This window comes from Canis lupus, chromosome 12, assembly GCF_048164855.1.
Source record: "Canis lupus baileyi chromosome 12, mCanLup2.hap1, whole genome shotgun sequence".
NCBI classification, from domain to species: domain Eukaryota; kingdom Metazoa; phylum Chordata; class Mammalia; order Carnivora; family Canidae; genus Canis; species Canis lupus.
Window position 1 is genome coordinate 14749676 of NC_132849.1, and position 17868 is coordinate 14767543.

The 17868-nt window shown below is 36.0% G+C and overlaps 1 protein-coding gene across 12 annotated transcripts in view; it reads right to left on the minus strand.

The window, feature by feature from the left end:
- Positions 1-17868, minus strand: part of EXOC6B (exocyst complex component 6B) — a 615377-nt gene that overhangs the window by 357818 nt on the left and 239691 nt on the right. For 11 of the 12 annotated variants that reach the window (XR_012004238.1, XR_012004237.1, XR_012004239.1 and 8 more), the window contains one exon: positions 9811-9987. The exons of the other annotated variant lie outside the window; for it this stretch is intronic. Coding sequence is in view for 7 of the 11 variants with exons in the window: in XM_072769830.1 (XP_072625931.1) it covers positions 9811-9987 (177 nt within the window). In the remaining 4 variants the exon portion in view is untranslated. The remainder of the gene's footprint in view (positions 1-9810; positions 9988-17868) is intronic. 12 annotated transcript variants of the gene reach the window in all.

A 17868-nucleotide genomic window follows, 5' to 3' on the forward strand; every position in this document is an offset into this window, starting at 1 on the left:
AATAGAAAAATCACTGTTTTTTTTTTTACAGAAACAGTCTTTTATTTATTTATTTATATAATAAATATATATAGATATATAGAGATATATAGAGAGAGAGGCAGAGATACAGGCAGAGGGAGAAGCAGGCTCCATGCACCGGGAGCCCGACGTGGGATTCGATCCCGGGTCTCCAGGATCGCGCCCTGGGCCAAAGGCAGGCGCTAAACTGCTGCGCCACCCAGTGATCCTGAAAAATCACTGTTTATAATCAACACAGTAATACATGATTCAGGAACAAAGCATCAATGAATTCTAAATCACTAAATCAGAAAAACTGTTAGGGAACAGGATTGTCCCAGGACCTAAAAGTATCACGCCACAGATCACAATTACAAACAGAGAAGGGTACCTTTATGATGCAAAAATCTGGTAGACACCACCTTAACCAACAGTGTGCCTTCTGATGTGATGTACTAAAAAGGACATAATATTACTTTCATAATAGTCCTGTCAAAAATGATCAACCTAAACCTAATCACAAGGATTACCAGACGTATCTAAATAGAGGGATATTAAAGGAGAATAAACAAACATAAAAATTAAATGTAATGTGTGATACTTGTCTAGATGTAGCTGTAGGAAAAGTGAAAAATAATCTGCTATATAGGAGATTATTGGGACAACTGGGGAAATTTGTACATGGGTTATATGTTAAGTGGTAGTATCATATCAGTGTTAAAATTCCTGAGTGTGATCACTGCATTATAATTATGTAGAAGAGTGTCATTTTTGGTAAACCAAATATTATAGTATTGAGATTTCAAATATGATGAATGAAGCACACCACTTCTTTTCAAATAGCTCAGGTTTGGTGGGGAGAAGAGGACTGATGAAATAGATTCTTTCAAAATCAAATTTTTAAGGTAGAAAGTGCCAAATTATAGTAAGTGGAGTATTTAAGTGAAGGTACATGGATGTTCATTTTACCACTCTTCTAACTTTTCTGAAGATCTAAAATTCTTTTTAAAAATAAATTATTTTAAAGATTTTATTTATTTATTAAAGATTTTATTTATTTATTCATAAGAGACACAGACAGAGAGAGAGGCAGAGACATAAGCAGAGGGAGAAGTAGGCTCCATGCAGGGAGGCCAATGCAGTACTCAGTCCTGGCTCCCCAGGATCACATCCTGGGCTGAATGCGGCGCTAAACCGCTGAGCCACCTGGGCTACCCTTAAAAAATAAGTTTTTATAAAGAAGGTGCTACTCTGGATAAGATTTTGGGGTGTGGGCAAGATAGGTGAAGGGGGTCAAAAGGTACAAATTTCCAATCATAAAATTAAGAAGTCATATAGATGTAATGTATAGCATGGTAACTACAGTTAGCAATAGTACATTGCATATTTGTACGTTTCTAAGAGACATCTAAAAGTTCTCATCGGGCAGCCCCAGTGGCCCAGCGGTTTGGCGCCGCCTTCAGCCCGGGGTGTGATCCTGGAGACCCAGGATCGAGTCCCACATCGGGCTCCCTGCATGGAGCCTGCTTCTCCCTCTGCCTCTCTCTCTCTCTCTCTCTCTCTCTCTCTCTCTGTCTCTCATGAATAAATAAAGAAAATCTTTAAAAAATTAAATAATAAAATAAAAGTTCTCATCATAAAAAAACAATGGAGCCTGCTTCTCCCTCTGCCTGTATCTCTGCCTCTCTCTCTGTCTCTCTCTCTCTCTCATGAATAAATAAAGAAAATCTTAAAAAAATAAAATAATAAAATAAAAGTTCTCATCACAAGAAAACAAAATTTTGTAACTAGGCATTCTGATGGATGTTAACCAGACAACTATGGTGATCATTTTGCAATATATGCAAATATTGAATCATTATGCTGTACCCCTGAAATTAATATAATGTTAAAAATCAATTATACCTCAATTTAAAATAATGAGTGAGGGACGGCTGGGTGGCCCAGCGGTTGAGCATCTGCCTTCGGCTCAGGGCATAATCCCAGGGTTCTGGGATCGAGTCCCACATCAGGCTTCTCGCAGGGAACCTGCTTCTCTCTCTGCCTATATTTCTTCCTCCCTCTCTCTCTCATGAGTAAATAAAATCAATCTTTAAAAAAATAATGAATAGATAGATAGATAGATAGATAGATAGATAGGTGTTCAGAAGAGGTCACGTTGAGCTAGTCCTCAGGGAAAAGTAGAATTCAATATTTTAGACAAAGATGAGGGGAAAAGGAGTATATTCTCTCATTAGGGCTATTAGCAACTTATTACAGAGTGAAGGGGGTGGTTGAATAAGAATATAAAGGAGAAATTCTACAAGAACTGAAAAGTCAGGTAAGTGTTTAGAAATTGAAGAAAATAATTTCAAAATAACAAGAACTTTATACCATCAGCACAATGAAAAAATATTAACAATATTAAATCAATGTGAGCCGTAATATATCCCTGCCAATAGACAGACCTAAAAGCTAAAAGAATAAGAAAACCAAAACAGAATGTCTAAAGCATGCCATAGTTTTCATTCAACTTTCTAAATTGTTTTTATTGCTTTTGATTTTAAGTATGGGTATGTATTTACTCTTCATTTCATTATATGTATTCTTAATAGACCAGTTTTCATTAAAGAGAAGAGTGACTGGTTAAGCACCCAACTCTTGATCTCAGCTCAGATCTTGATCTCAGAGTCTTAGTTCAAGCCCGCACTGGGGTCCACATACATACATAACTAACGAACAAACTAACCAAAAGGTACTCTAATGGGACACCTGGGTAGCACAGTCGGTTGAGTGTCCGACTCTTGGTTTCAGCTCAGGTTGTGATCTCAGGGTCATGAGACTGAGCCCCACATTGGGCTCCACACTCAGCACAGAATCTGCCTGAGTTTCTCTCTCTCTCTCTCCCTCTGCCCTTCTTCCCCTTCCAGGACTCTCTCAATCTCTCCCTCAAATAAATAAATAAAACCTAAAAAAAAAAAAAAGAAGAAGAAGAACTGAAGTGAAGTGAAGTGAAAAACCAAGACTACAAAAGTCAGTGGGTATTGGGTATAAGTGAATCAGGCCAACTTTTCAAATTGTATTCTCTTAACAGACATACTTTGTATGTGAAATATCTAGAACAACTACTCATTTTTACAAAGAACTCTGTTCTTATCATTTTTTTTACAAACATGTGACCCTTGTCAGTCTATCTTACAGTTTGCCATTTTTAAGTACAGATCCAGTGTAAGTAATAATATATTTCTCTCAATAGCGCAAGTGTGATAATAAATGGCAACATCCAATGTGCAGACACAAAAGATATCATAGCTTAGTGGCAACCTTGCTACTCGAGGAGATTCTCCATACTTAGATAGAGGCTAAGTTGGAAATACAGATTTTTATGTGAATTCAACTAAACATTGGCAAATATTTTTAAAACTTTTAAGCACTATGTAAGCCAACAGTCATTTTGCAAACTCTTTCTGGCCCAGGGGCTGCCAATAGGCAGCCTCTGAATTTAACTCTAAAGTAATAATGGCATCCTTTACTTCACTTTAACTGACTGAGAAATAATCCTCATTTTGTTATCTTGTTGTCATTTGAAAGTGTTGCAATAAGTAATTTGAAATTTGGGTCAAATATCACAATAACCCAATTTTTCACAAGCAATTTAGCACCAATTAATTATTGTCACTATTTTAGAGGTGAGAAAAGAAACACTCAGAGAAATTACATGATTTGCTCTGATAACACAAAGCTGACAGAACTTGTACTTTCTAAATACAAATCCTGTGTTCCTTCCAATCTCCCTGTGTTATGGACTAAATTATATCTCCCCAAAATTTCCTATATTGAAGCTCTAAACCCCAATGTGACTGTATTTGGAAATACAGCCTTTCGGAAGATAATCAAGGTTAAATGAAGTCATAAGGGTGGAGCTCTAAGGAAATAGGATTGGTGTCTTTATTTTAAAAAAGGAAGACATACCAGGAAGATACAATCACAGAGAAAAAAACTGTGTGAGGATGAAGCAAGAAGACAGTCATCTGCAAGCCAAAGAAAGAGTCCTCAGCAGGAAACCAACCCTAGTGACACACTGATCTTGGGAATTCCAGCCTCCAGAACTGAGAGAAAATAAATTTCTGTTGTGTAGGCCAGGTACTCTATGGTATTTTGTTATGGCATCCCTGGCAAACAAATAATCTTGTTATCTCAAAATCAGTACAGTACCACATCATAAAGACATCTCAGAAGGCATTATATATTACATGATACTTGTATGTTAATTAGCAATTCCATCCTGTTAACTCCATATTTCAAAAGAGATACCAAAATCTTGAGAGCCAAATCTGACACGGATCATTTGGTCAACAACCATTTATTTGACCTACACCATACAAAGAGTTGTATGGGTAAAACAGTGACTACTACTCTTTCACAGTATAAACAATTAAAAGAGATACAAAATATATAAAGACACTTCTCCAAAGAAGACACACATAGGGCTAAACAAGCACATGAGAAAATGCTCTGTATCACTTGCCATCAGGGAAGTACAAATCAAAACCACAATGAGATACCACCTCACACCAGTGAGAATGGGGAAAATTAACAAGACAGGAAACAACAAATGTTAGAGAGGATATAGAGAAAGGGGAACCCTCTTAGGCTGTTGGTGAGAGTGCAAACTGGTACAGTCCATCTGGAAAACAGTGTGGAGGCTCCTCAAGAAGTTAAAAATAGAGCCACCCTAAGACCCAGCAATTGTACTACTGGGTATTTACCCTAAAGATACTGATGTAGTGAAACACCAGGACACCTGCACCTCAATGTTCATAGCAGCAATGTCCACAATAGCTGTGGAAGGAGCCTTGATGTCCTTCAACAGTCAAATGGATAAAGAAGATGTGGTCTATATATATACAATGGAACATTACTCAACCATCAGAAAGGATGAATACCCACAATTTGCTTCGATGGATGGAACTGGAGAGTATTTTGCTGAGTGAAATAAGTCAATCAGAGAAGGACAATAATCATATGGCTTCACTCATTTGTGGAATATAAGAACTAGTGAACGGGATTATAAGGGAAAGGAGGGAAACTGAGTGGGGAAAAATTAGAGAGGGAGACAAACCATGAGAGACTCCTAATTCCAGGAAACAAACAGGGTTGCTGAAGAATAAGTCTGTGGGGGGATAGAGTAACTGGGTGACAGGCACTAAGGAGGGCACTTGATAGGATTAGCATGGATGTTATACTATATGTTGGCAAATTGAATTTAAAATAAAAAAAAAAAAGAGATACAAACTAGAATAAGAATGTGCCAGAAATATGGTACCAAGGAAGTGTTCTAAGAATGCAGACGCTCTGAAGTAACCTAGAAACAAAAAAAGAAATCACAGGCCCTGCTTCAAACTATTTCTTATCCAATATTGCTTTATTTCAAGCAGATTATTTACAGTAGATAGTGTTCCACCAGTCCATGCAAATATATGCTATCAAAAACTGTATTAACTTGTATTTTACCTTTATTCCCCCAAAAAAGGATATAGTCAGATCCCATAATAGTAACTATTATATACTCATAGCATTGTGTGTGCCAAGCACTGTGATGAGACCATTATATATATATATACACTATTTCAGTCAATCCTTACAACAGCTCTGCCTTCAGAAGGCATCATCGTTCCCCTTCTCACAAATAATATATCATTTAAAGTATCCTTGTACTTTATCTTGAGATATCTCAAAAACGATACACCTGGGGTGCCTGGGTGGCTCAGCTGGTTAAGTGACTAACCCATGATTTCAGCTCAGGTCATGATCTCAGGGTTGTGAGATCAAGTTCCCCAACCCCCCACCTCTCCTGCCCACACCCCCTCCCCAACCGCTGAGCTCAACGCTCAGCAGGGAGTCTGCCTGAGATTCTCCCTCTGCCCCTTTCCCACTCACATGCTCATGCACATGCACTCTATCTAAAATAAATAAATAAATCTTTAGAAAAAAAGAGACTCCTGATGAATCTAACACCACAAGTACATTCTCAATCTAAAAAGTTCACCACTTCTAAAACAAAATTGTTAAGTCCTATCTAAATATTTAGAGAAGAGCAATAACATCTACTTATTCCACAGGATGATATAGAGATTAAGAATAAATTCCCCAGATCATACATATTTACACTGAAAATGCCAATTGAATTAATTTATTATTATTATTTGATAATTTATTTATTTAGCAATTTATATAGTTCAACTTTAATACATGACAAGTAAAAACAAACAAAAAAAAACAACCTTACTTTAATCAAGGTGACCCTTTCATTAGCTCAGACAAAAAATAAAGTACAAATAGAGAATTTTACAGAGGAACACTGTCCACAATAAAGTGTTGTTCCCTACAACACTTCTCAGGAATCAAGAGAATGACTATGTCAGTTGGTTCTCCATGTGAGCTGATTTTTTCATCCAAGATGATTTCATCTTCAATTCCCAGCCTATTTAGTTTTTCTATGTCTGGCACAAACTTTATTTCAGTTCAACAATATATTAAATACCTGCTTACTATGTTCTAAGCCATTTTCTAGGTGTTAGGGTTTTCTTACCCATCTCATTCTGTGGTCTCTCATTAAGTATTAGCACACTAAAGACATAGCAGTCTACAAATGTCACTTGACTCAAAGAATGTACTAAATGCACTTTCATTAAAAGTACAGGAAAGAGAAAAAGTTCTCACTTCGGTGCATAAGAAAATACCTAAACTTAAGTATATTAAGTCCAAGTCATAAAATTTCATAAAAAATAATGCCGGTACTCTTTTGTATAAGAAATAGATTTTAGAAAGCAAAAGATAACTTTCTCTTCAAGTACTGCATTCATTGTTGAAAAAATCTTAAGACATAATAATGAAAAATCAATAAGAAATCCAAACATTCAAGGTTTCTGTCTTCTTTATGCACTAAAAATGTTTCCTTGAGGTCCTCTATAGCCCCGCAACCTCAAGTGTGCTATGTGTACAGAAGAAGCACCATCCTCACCTGGGAGCCTGTTACAAATGCAGATTCTCAGATTTCATCCCCAACCTGCAAGATCCAAATCTGCATTTTATAATGATTTGATGGTGATTTCTATGCAGATTAAAATTTCAGAAGCACTTAACTTATAACCTGTGTTCTTAACATGGCTTCTGAGGGCAAACTGAGTTTCAGAAATCCCCTGAAATTTCATGCACAACTTTTTTGAGTGAATACATGTATATTTCACTGGGGAAATACGCCATATATATTTTTTATCAAACTCTCAAAGAAATATATGAACCCAAATAGATTAAGAATCACTGCCTTACAGGATTCTGTGCCACAGTTTAGAAGTCAAAATATTTCAAAAACTATTTATGCTGCTCTCAATGAGGCCTGTTGAAGAATGACAAGAATGAAGGTCAGAACGTCACAGTGGGTCACGAAAGATCTTATCTGAAGAATTTATTCACACCATGCAAGAACTATGCCAAGAAACCAGTTTGGAGACATCTAAATAAATAATTCTCTACATGAGGTTTGAGATTAAGAATGTGCACTTGAAGAAGATTCAAACTGAGAAGTAAATAAATAGAAGGTACGATTTTTTTTAAAGATAGGATGCCATTAGATGACACTGAAGTGCTGAATTCTTGTTGTAAGAGCTCAATCAGCAAATCTCTAACAGGATTCTGTTTGATTTGGGATATATGACCATTTTAAAATGTTAACTTCCAAGTACATTCTTATAATACTTCATTTATGAGAAACCCTCAACACATTTCATAGTCCCAATTTATCTTCTCTGGGCCTCAGAAGACAAAACAAAGAAGAAATATAGCACAAAAACTAAAGAGGATTTGCACAGGATCTTCAGTGAGCTCATGATAAAGAATGGCTTGTATCCATAAGGTTCTCACTATATGTGAGACCATGTATATATTTCGTTCTTCCACCTTATCATCTAGCCATCTCTTTGAGGTATATATTATTGAGGGTATAGACTATGTCTAACTTCTGTTTTCCTTAGGTCACAGTGCCTTATAAGAATTTAATTTCCTTAACAGGTACCCAAAATGTAAATGAAGGGCATTAAGTATTCTTTCTTGATTCTGATGCTTGCTTGTACCACTGCTAAGTTGCCATCAGTGACGGGCCTAATACCTGAGAGTCTGGTCTTCAGGGTAGATCCATATCCTACCATAACAGTCACTTCAAGCAAGAAGAGAGGATGCTAGAAAATACTCAGGAGAACCAAGTCTTCTCTGCCCCTTTCTGTTTCTGTAGATATCAGGCAAGTGCCTGGTTCTTTTCTTAGCTCTATTTCTTATCCAGGTGCAATAGGGATTTTGATGAAACTCTCACACATTGTTAACTACTAATGTATCTCATTTATGTAATAAACACATCCTGATGAACAAAATGACAGTAGTGATACATAACACAAGGTGGCAAAAAAGATTAACAACAGAACAGAAACTAACATTTGCTGACCACCTTTTATGGAGCAGACACTTGTACAATCCTATGGCATAGACTACGATCTTTACTTGACAGATGAAGACTCAAGTTTCAACAGATTCAACAGTTACCTAAAATTCCCAAGTTAGACAGTGGCAAGTTTGACGGTATAGTTTTTGGGTGAGAGGGGGATTAAGAATAAGAAGGGCAGTCAGACAGAACAAAGAACAAAGATGGAGAAGACCGTAACCCCAATTTTATCTGAAGAAACGAAACAATGCAAAAGAGCCAAGTACTTAAAGGCAAACAACTGACAGAGTGCAGGCATAAATGGTTCCTCACACATGTCAGTGGACATTTAAAAAAGTAAGTGATGTGAGTAATAATGATAATTTTAAAAAACAAAATATAACAAAATGGCAAAGCCAGGATCTAGATGCAATCTGTAGGACTACAGTGTTCATGCTCCTGATCACTACATTCACAAAGAAACTGATCCAGTTTATTCAAATGGTAAGTATTTAGAAAAACATTTTAACGAGAAATCTCAAGTATTCCCAGTAGTTTTATTTTTAAAAACACATTAAATTTACTTCCAACAACAAATCAAGATATAAATACATGTACTAGTTAAGCCAACTGAAAGTGATACAGAACTGATCTAAGAGGTTATGGATGTCACAAAATTCCCAGATTCTCCATAATTGCTCATGTATTTATTTCTTTCAGTAATCCATTCTCAAATTTTTGGAGCCTTTTTCTATTATTAATTTAAGACCCCTTTATTTGTACCCCACTTTTAAAGCAACATCTTTTGTCTCAAGTAACCATGTTCCAGTTCAGAGGAGGTCACCTATATCTTTCTCTATGTCAGGTAAACTCTACTTTTTCCTTAATGTAGTAACCAGTTGGTATATAGTCAAAAACCTTGAAACTTAAAAAATAAAAAATGGTTAAGTATATTCAAAATCTAAACAATTAGAATCTAAAATACCATGGTGTATCTCCAATTTCCTTGTGTTGAGGCCCATTTGTGTTTAAAATGGTATTTAATATCCGTAAGATCACACAAGTTGTATTACCTGGGTAAATCCTTTATCACATCTCAAATATACTACATTTAAACCTAACATTATGGGTACCTGGGTGGCTCAGTCAGTTGGGTGTCTGCCTTCAACTCAGGTCACAATTCCAGGGTCCTGAGATTGAGCCCCGCAGTGGGCACTCTGCTCAGCAAGGAGCCTGCTTCTCCCTCTCTTATTGCTTGCCTTCTCTCTCTCTCTCTCTCAAATAAATAAATATAATCTTAAAAAAAAAAAAAGTAAACGTAACATTAGTCTCATTTCCCCAGTTCAAATGTTGGTTACCTCTTCGTCATCTTCCTCATCTTCAACATCCAGGATTCCTGAATCCTGTTCAGACTTGGGGCTAGTGCTTTCTAACTCTGTATCAAAAATTGTGTACACGTCTTTCTTAGATTTTCTCTTGCTACCTATTCTGGGTTGTTGCAAGACGATGTTATCCAAGTTTCTTTGCTGTTGTGCCTAGGATAGAAACACATACACACGCATTAAAAAGGAAGAAAGAAAGAAAAGGACTTAATTCAGCATTCAAAGAACTTCTAATTTTGAACAAGTTGGTGTCTTAAAGAAAATACAATAGGATGTCTTAAGACAGTTTTAGTCCCAGAAATAAAATCAAACACATTAATATATACATTTTTTAACCCTGAAGTTACTCATCTTGATTCATTTCCCAGAAAAGAAGATAATCAGTCGATGTTATCAGAAGACTTTCAAATATACTCACTACATCACCACAAAAATGAAGCCTACTCTTCTTCACCTACACAGGTAAGAGATTAGTGCAAATGACTAAACATGCATCTCCCACGAGATACATGCCATGCTGGGATCATTGTGGTTGAGGGAAGAGGGACAAGAGCTTTTTAGCTTAGTAGACCCTTGAGAACAGTTCTGTGGTTATAAGAGACCAACAAATGTAATCAGGAGAATGAAACATCTTAATAGAGTAATTTGAACTAACTAATCCTTCAGAATTGCATGATCTTAATCTGTGTAAAACAGAATTTTAAAGGGTTTCTTCTTCTGAACTTTCATAAAAAGGAAATGTAACCCACTCGGCTTTATAAAACAGATTCAGATGGTGTGGTTTCAATCCATGCAAAGAAGTGGAAAGTGTGACTATGTGGAGTCAGTGACATAAGTATTAAACCACACGGTGCTAGAGCTGAAAGTGACCTTAGTCACGACTCAGGGAAATGAGGCTGGAAGACAAAAGATTTGTTTGAGGTCACAAGGCTAGTTAGTGGTCAAGTAGAAGCTCAATGTGTAATCTCCTAAATCCAGAGGAGAAATCTTCCTACTACACCAATAGATCCTCAAAGCATGACAAAGTATTTCCCCCACAAAAGGTTCTGTTGTTGAATACATGGGAAACACTGTTGTCATGGAGCCTTGTAGGTACACAATGCACATTAAGAGAATAAAAATTGAGAGAAATCTTTTTTAAGGAAACTTCTTTATTTGGTTTAACCCAGCATGTTCCAAAATATTTCACAATGGAACTTCCACTATTTTTTAAATAATGCTCAGTGTCATCCTAAGACACAAAGCTTAAGAAGTATGGTCTCTCAAAATATGCATTTCTTAATCAATATTTGACATTTCCCCTCAGTGACAGGCAGAAATTAGTTCTGGAGAAAATCAGAGTCTCCAAATATTCTGAATGAGATTAAGAAATTCAAGATAAATAAATATTAAGAATGTTAGTGCAGGCACTGGTTAAATGAGACAATTACAATAGGACAGAGAAAAACTTGAATTATGGGAGCCAGTTTCTGCCAAGAAAATGAAAAGAATCTACATTCCAGAGATTTGAATCAATGGACAAGCTTGTTTCCATGCATAATATTCACTGATATTTTGGTTTGACTTACATAAAATATACATGGCTTCAGTAACAAACTGAAAAAGAGAGGTTACCCAAAAACATTTAATTTATGTTTGTACATAAAATATCCTATCCTCCAAGCATATGAGAACCTCAATTAGATAAAAGTCTTTCAAAAGTAAGAAGTTCTTTTCCACTTTCAAGCAAATCACACAAAAAAGGATTAAGGACTCTGGGGAAGCACAAAAGAAGGGAGAACTTCCTAGAGCTTTCATATTTAAAAAAAGCAAGCCCTACACTAGAGTGATCACTTGTCTTTTAATCCTGTCCTTTTTAGTACAGCAAAACTAAAAGCTTTCATAAGGTGGTCTTAATCTATTCAATCCCAAATCATTTATTTTTCTTCACAATGGATAAAATACTACCAGTATATCAAAAGCAATCAAGAGGAGCCACATTCAAGTACTGTCATTTAAACTTGAAATGATACAAAACTGAAAGTATCCTAGGGAAGTAATTTTAGATCTTCTGTGATGTGTTCTTTTTAGGTGCTGCCGGATTTTCCTAACAATGTAAAGAAACGCAGTTTGGGCCAAATAGGAAAATTTAGATAGCAAACCCTATAGCTAGAAATCAAAGCACGGCAAATTGTAGTCCAAGGCTTTACCAGTACTTGAGGTCTCTCAAAATGATCAAGGCTTCTGTCTGTAAAAGAATAGTCAGGGCAGATCTGCTAAGCAGAAGCAGCCAAGTTGGAAACACGGAATCTCAGGTGGAACAATGAAATATTAAAATATGAATGAAAATGAAAATTACCATGGATCTAAACTCTGTTATGGGACTGGCAGGAAGTGGGAAAGAGTAAATATAGATAGAACTATATAAATGTATGCAATATATGCTAAAATTAAAATGTAACACTAAAGTCCGTGAAAAACAACAACAAAAGCCCTTCAGAGCTCTGTCCTAACATGCTCAACTATTTCACCAGGACCATTTATTCTGTCCCTCCAAAGACAACCTTTATAACCATGAACCAAAGCAGCAGCAGACTGATCTCTGCCATCTGTGTTGGATTGGGAGAGGAGGATACCAAGCAGACAAGTAGACCTTAGAAAGCACTAGGTGTTTTCTTTTTCTTAATTGTTGACTTTGTGACTAATTTTTATATACTTAATGACATCTTTCTCAAGATTCCTTCATATATATCCTTCTCTGATTTCCTAATATAGAGAAATTAAGCAAGATTTCTTCCTCAAGCCCTCTTCTCTTTCCACTCTGACCACTCTCCCAAGACTCAGTAGCACATCGCCTATACTGCTTGTTGGTTCTACTGCCGCCTCACTTCCAACAGACCTAAAATGGAACTCATCACCTTCTCATTAGAATTCCCCTGCATATTAGGGCCAGGCTTCTCTTAAGCCACAGAATTCATCACACAAATTGAACATGAGGGAAACCGGGAGAAAAAATTTAAACAAGTACAAATCCCAATACCATCCCAACTTCCCTTAGACTCCAGCATAATGGAAGCTGAATCTAATTTTCCAATGTGCTTATCCAGTACTCTCCACCATGAATCTTCAACTTGGATCAAACTCTACCACATAATACATTAGAAACAGTATGCCATTTCTCTACTGGATGACCTCTCCCTGCCTACATCCAACCTGTCCTCTGAATCCCAACTAGAACTCTTTTCCCTTAGGAAGCCTCCTTTCGCTGTGCTAACTCAGAGTGCACCCTCTCCATATCCCTACTGTCCGCCAAATGTGTACTGAATGTCTCTTGGTACCAGGCATTGTGCTGCATCCCAGGCCTACAAAGAATCAGATGGAGTCCCTGACTTGTGAACCTCACCTCATACTGTTACAGGAAGCAAAGAGAGGCAAATAAGTGGCTGAAATTTAGTGCAATAAGCATAATAACAGAAACACAGATGCATAATTAGACATAGGAGGAAGTAATCATATCTGCTTGGAGGGAATTCCAAATAGGCTCCACAGACGAAGGAGTAGCAACCTGTGCTTTTTTTTGCCAAGGAAGATAGGTAAAAGAATAAGCGTGAGAAACGATCATCATGTGTGAAATAACATTACCCACCCAAGGAATAAGTAATTCTGTATGAAAGCACAGGTGATAAAGAACTACCAAGAGATAAAGAAGCCATACAAAGTGGTCTGAAGTTTGCTAGTAGGCAAGGGAGAAACAACGAAAGAATGCAAGCAGAGGCAGACCTGGATCAGCTTTACAATTCAGGCAAATCCTCCAGGAGCCGAGGAGCAGTCAACTGGGAGAAGACAAGGACTAGAAACAGAAAACCCAATATAGATCACTAGGACAGTCCAAATAACAATGAGGACTTGAATTAAGGTAGGAGCAGACAGATGACTGGCAGAAGCAACAGAATTTACTGATTTCAATGCAATACCTGGAAGAGAGGAAGGAAAAATAAGACTATTCTGGTCTTGATGACTAAAGGATGAGGTCTTCCAAACAGAAGAACCACAGAAATAATAAGTTGAAGGAGGATAGAAAAGAGGTATTCAGTAAACCTGTCAGGTAGTCAGGTTAAAAAAAAAAAAAGACAGGACAGCACTTTAGTGGGTAACTCTTCTCTTTGAGGATAGGAAACACATTTCATCATTCATCACTCATCCCCCAAACCCAGATATGGTGACACATACATAGTAAATTTAGATAAATGTTTACTATATAAAGGCAATGGATAACAAAAGAAATATATTAAGAATGAGATTTGGCTTAATTAAAGAGATGATTTGGATGTTCTCCTACCTAATAAAAAAGGGGAAAAACAGAAAGAAAAAAAAAAGAGAGAAGGAGTAAACACCCGTAAGAACTATCTGAACTGGACTATTAACCTAGTATGTCTACATATAAAAAAATGTCTACATATGTTAATAAATAAAGTTTTATTGTGAAATACAACTTCCAAGGGTACCTAGCAGTAAAACTCAGTTGAAATTCTGTGAATCAAATAGCAGAGGCTCCGGTCTTTATCAACCTAATACTGACCTCTAGTGGATTAAAGAAATACATTAAAATGACCTTCAGAATCAGAAACTAGCTGAAGAGAGGTCTCTAGGTGTATAGGTTTGGAGGCCTGACAGGATTATATGAGCTTCAATTATAGATAGATAGATAGATAGATAGATAGATAGATAGATAGATAGATAGATAGATCGATCGATCAAGGGAGGGGGGAAGCTTCTTAGAGTTAAGACAAGTCTATTTTTTTAATTTATTTCTTATTGGTGTTCAATTTGCCAACATATAGAATAACACCCAGTGCTCATCCCATCAAGTGCCCCCCTCAGTGCCCATCACCCAGCCACCCCCAAGGCAAGTCTTTAAATTTAAGCTCTACAATTTAGTAATTCTATAACTTTGGGTAAATTCTTTCCTTCTCTGTGTAACATCCCTATCTATTTAAAAAAAAAAAAAAGATTAAAAGAAATGTATCTCAGAGCTGTCACAAGGTTTAAATTAGATAATGTTATGTAAAGTACCTTGAATTAAAAGACAAGTCAAACAGAAAAAAAAAAAAAAACACTAAGAATTTTAAGCTGCGCCTGTCTTCCCTCTAAAAATGAGATAGGAACCTTGTTTTAAGGTCTAGGAGAGAAGCATCTAAGCTAGCAATATTTAGATGCATAATCATTAATGGCATCTAATACTGCTACTCATTGCCACTCAATGTTGTATTTGTATTACATTTCAAGTCTTAGATCTCTATTCAGGACACACCTTGTACTCCAGATCCTCTCAGTCTCAGCTTATTCCAGCTAGAGCATCAGCAACCTGTTTTGAGTGCCACAGAGTAGAACCTAAAACCAGCTTTCACACTTACACCACATCTCTAGCTTCCTGTCATCACAAGAACTGTTCAGCATTCATGATTCTCAGCCCAGAAGTGAGACTGCCCTTGACCAAAGAGCTAAATGCTTCCCCGTTCTGCCCCTCCCACTGTTGTCAGTTCCATATGGCTTCTCAGAAGGCCTCATGGATCAAGGAATCAGACTGCCCTACAATGCACCATTGTACAGATTCTACCAACTTTTCTTCTCACCCTTCCTGACCCCTATTCCAATAGATCATGTGCTTAAATAAACCACTCAAATACAACCTCCTATGTTTCCCTCAGGGAAACCAAAGCTAAAATAACATCTCATACAACAATAAAATGAAGTAGAACTACGACCCTACAACCCCCTCTTTATGTCTTAAGCCCAAATGATAACCATGAAAATAACTGGCCAGATCAAGATACAAAAACTCTGAAGTTGTCTCTCTGAGTCTCACCAAACAAGGGAGATGCAAAAGAGAGGCAATATCACAACAAAGTTTCTTCATATTTACCAGCACTAGCTCTGGCAACTAGCATGCTTTGGCAACCAGCTCCAACATCTGATTCAAACAAATAGAAAACAAAACAGAAGATAGTGATTCAAAACTGAGGAAAAAGAACATATCAAGATCATATTTAAAAAGTTATTTTTGCATAGTAGAGTCCATAAGGACATGTATATATGTATATACATGTATGAGTACTTTGTATGATACTTTAAAGGAAGGATAAATAGTTTTTCGTGTACCTTAATCAGATCCCAAAGAATTTCCATCAGTGGGATGAGTAATCTAGGATTATGATACCCTTCGAACTTTTTTTCATTGAGGAAGATAGTCACTATATTATTTTAAAATTATAACTGAGATCCTGAGCCCTTTGAAAGTTTCCAGTTCATATTTAAACCTGTATTTCCTTGAGGGGAGTAGTTTTAGCACTAACAAAACTCACTGCAATAAGATGTACTACATGTAGGGTATTACACTTTGTATGATGCAATAGTAAAATTTTATGCAATTCTCTTGTATATTAGGATAATTCTCAGCTCTTTTTATTTTTTTTCTCAGCTCTTTTTAAAGACTGTTTTTCCTTTGTCAATACACAAATGGACAGACCACATATACACAAACATGTTAATTACAGTTAACTGTAAAATAAATTAGAAAAAAATAAAAAAGGTATCAAAATCTCCATTCAGTAATATCAGTAATTTTGATGAATGACAACCCAACATACAAAGATTTCTGTACATGTGACAGATTGCTCTTTTTGCTTATCTATATTTTCTATTTATCAGCAATTCACATTTATATTGGTAGGCCAAAAAAAAGAACCATACTAAATAAATTTCTTGTAATCTGCTTTCCCTCATAAATGTATCACAAATATCTTTCTCTGCAAATAAAAACATGTATAACAACATTTGCATGGTATTGCATTTAAAAGAACACATGTTTATTTAAACATAGCCTACTATAAGATATTTATATTGCTCCCAATATTTTGCTGTTTAATAATGCTGTATAGACTATCTTCAGAACTAAACTTTTGTGTATATCCTTCATTATTTTATAGGGGAATTCCTAGAAGTAGAAAATGTAGATAGATGAAAGTATAAGTGCTACACATAATACTGAGAAACTGCCCTCCAGAAAAACTATGCCACTTCATAGTAGCACATCTAAGTGTATGAATGCTTATTTCCCAGCCCCTACAGAATCACTAGACATGACTACCCTCTGCCCATTGAATATAAAGGTTTCTAAACATGACAACAAAAGGCAGAAGCTGTAATATAAAATATAGTTAGATTTGACTATGTAAAAAAAATTTTAATTTCCACTCTACAATTTCATTAGTATTTATTTTCCTCTAGTCCTTCTATGATTTACTTTACAATAATATGTTTAATCCTTCTACAACTTTACCTTGAGTGTTACATAGAGGTGTAACCTCTCACTCAAATAATTACTTATTCCACTTTGATTTTTTAGAAAACTTCATCTTTATCCAACTAATTTATTTCATTTTAAATGTCTGCCAAGTGAAAAAAATAAATAAATAAATAAATAAATAAATAAATAAATAAATAAATAAATAAATAAATAAATGTCTGCCAAGTGAATATAAGTTCATGTTTTTAAAAATCTGAGAATACTAAAATTATTTTATGAGAAACAGTAGCACCCACTTATGCTTTTTCTCACCCTCAATTCTGTTCTGTAGAGTTAATATTTTTACATCCACATCTCTAAAAAATACCCTATACTTTTAAAATTTATATAAAAAAGTGGGGGAGGGGGGACATCAGGATGGCTCAGCAGTTGATCCTCTGCCTTTGGCTCAGGGCGTGGTCCCAGGATCCAGAATGGAGTCCCATATCGGGCTCCTTGCCAGGAGCCTGCTTCTCCCTCTGCCTGTGTCTCTGCCTCTATCTCTCTTTCTGTGTCTCTCATAAATAAATAAATAAAATCTATTTTAAAAATAAAATAAATACCCTATACTTTATGGTAAAAACTTAGCTCACTTAAAAATCCAGACCCCTTACCTTATCGCTTCTTCAATTATCTTCCCAGCATAGTATTTTAAGTTAAAGCAATAATCATGTTAATCATTATGTCAGGTAAGCATTCTATCTCCCCAC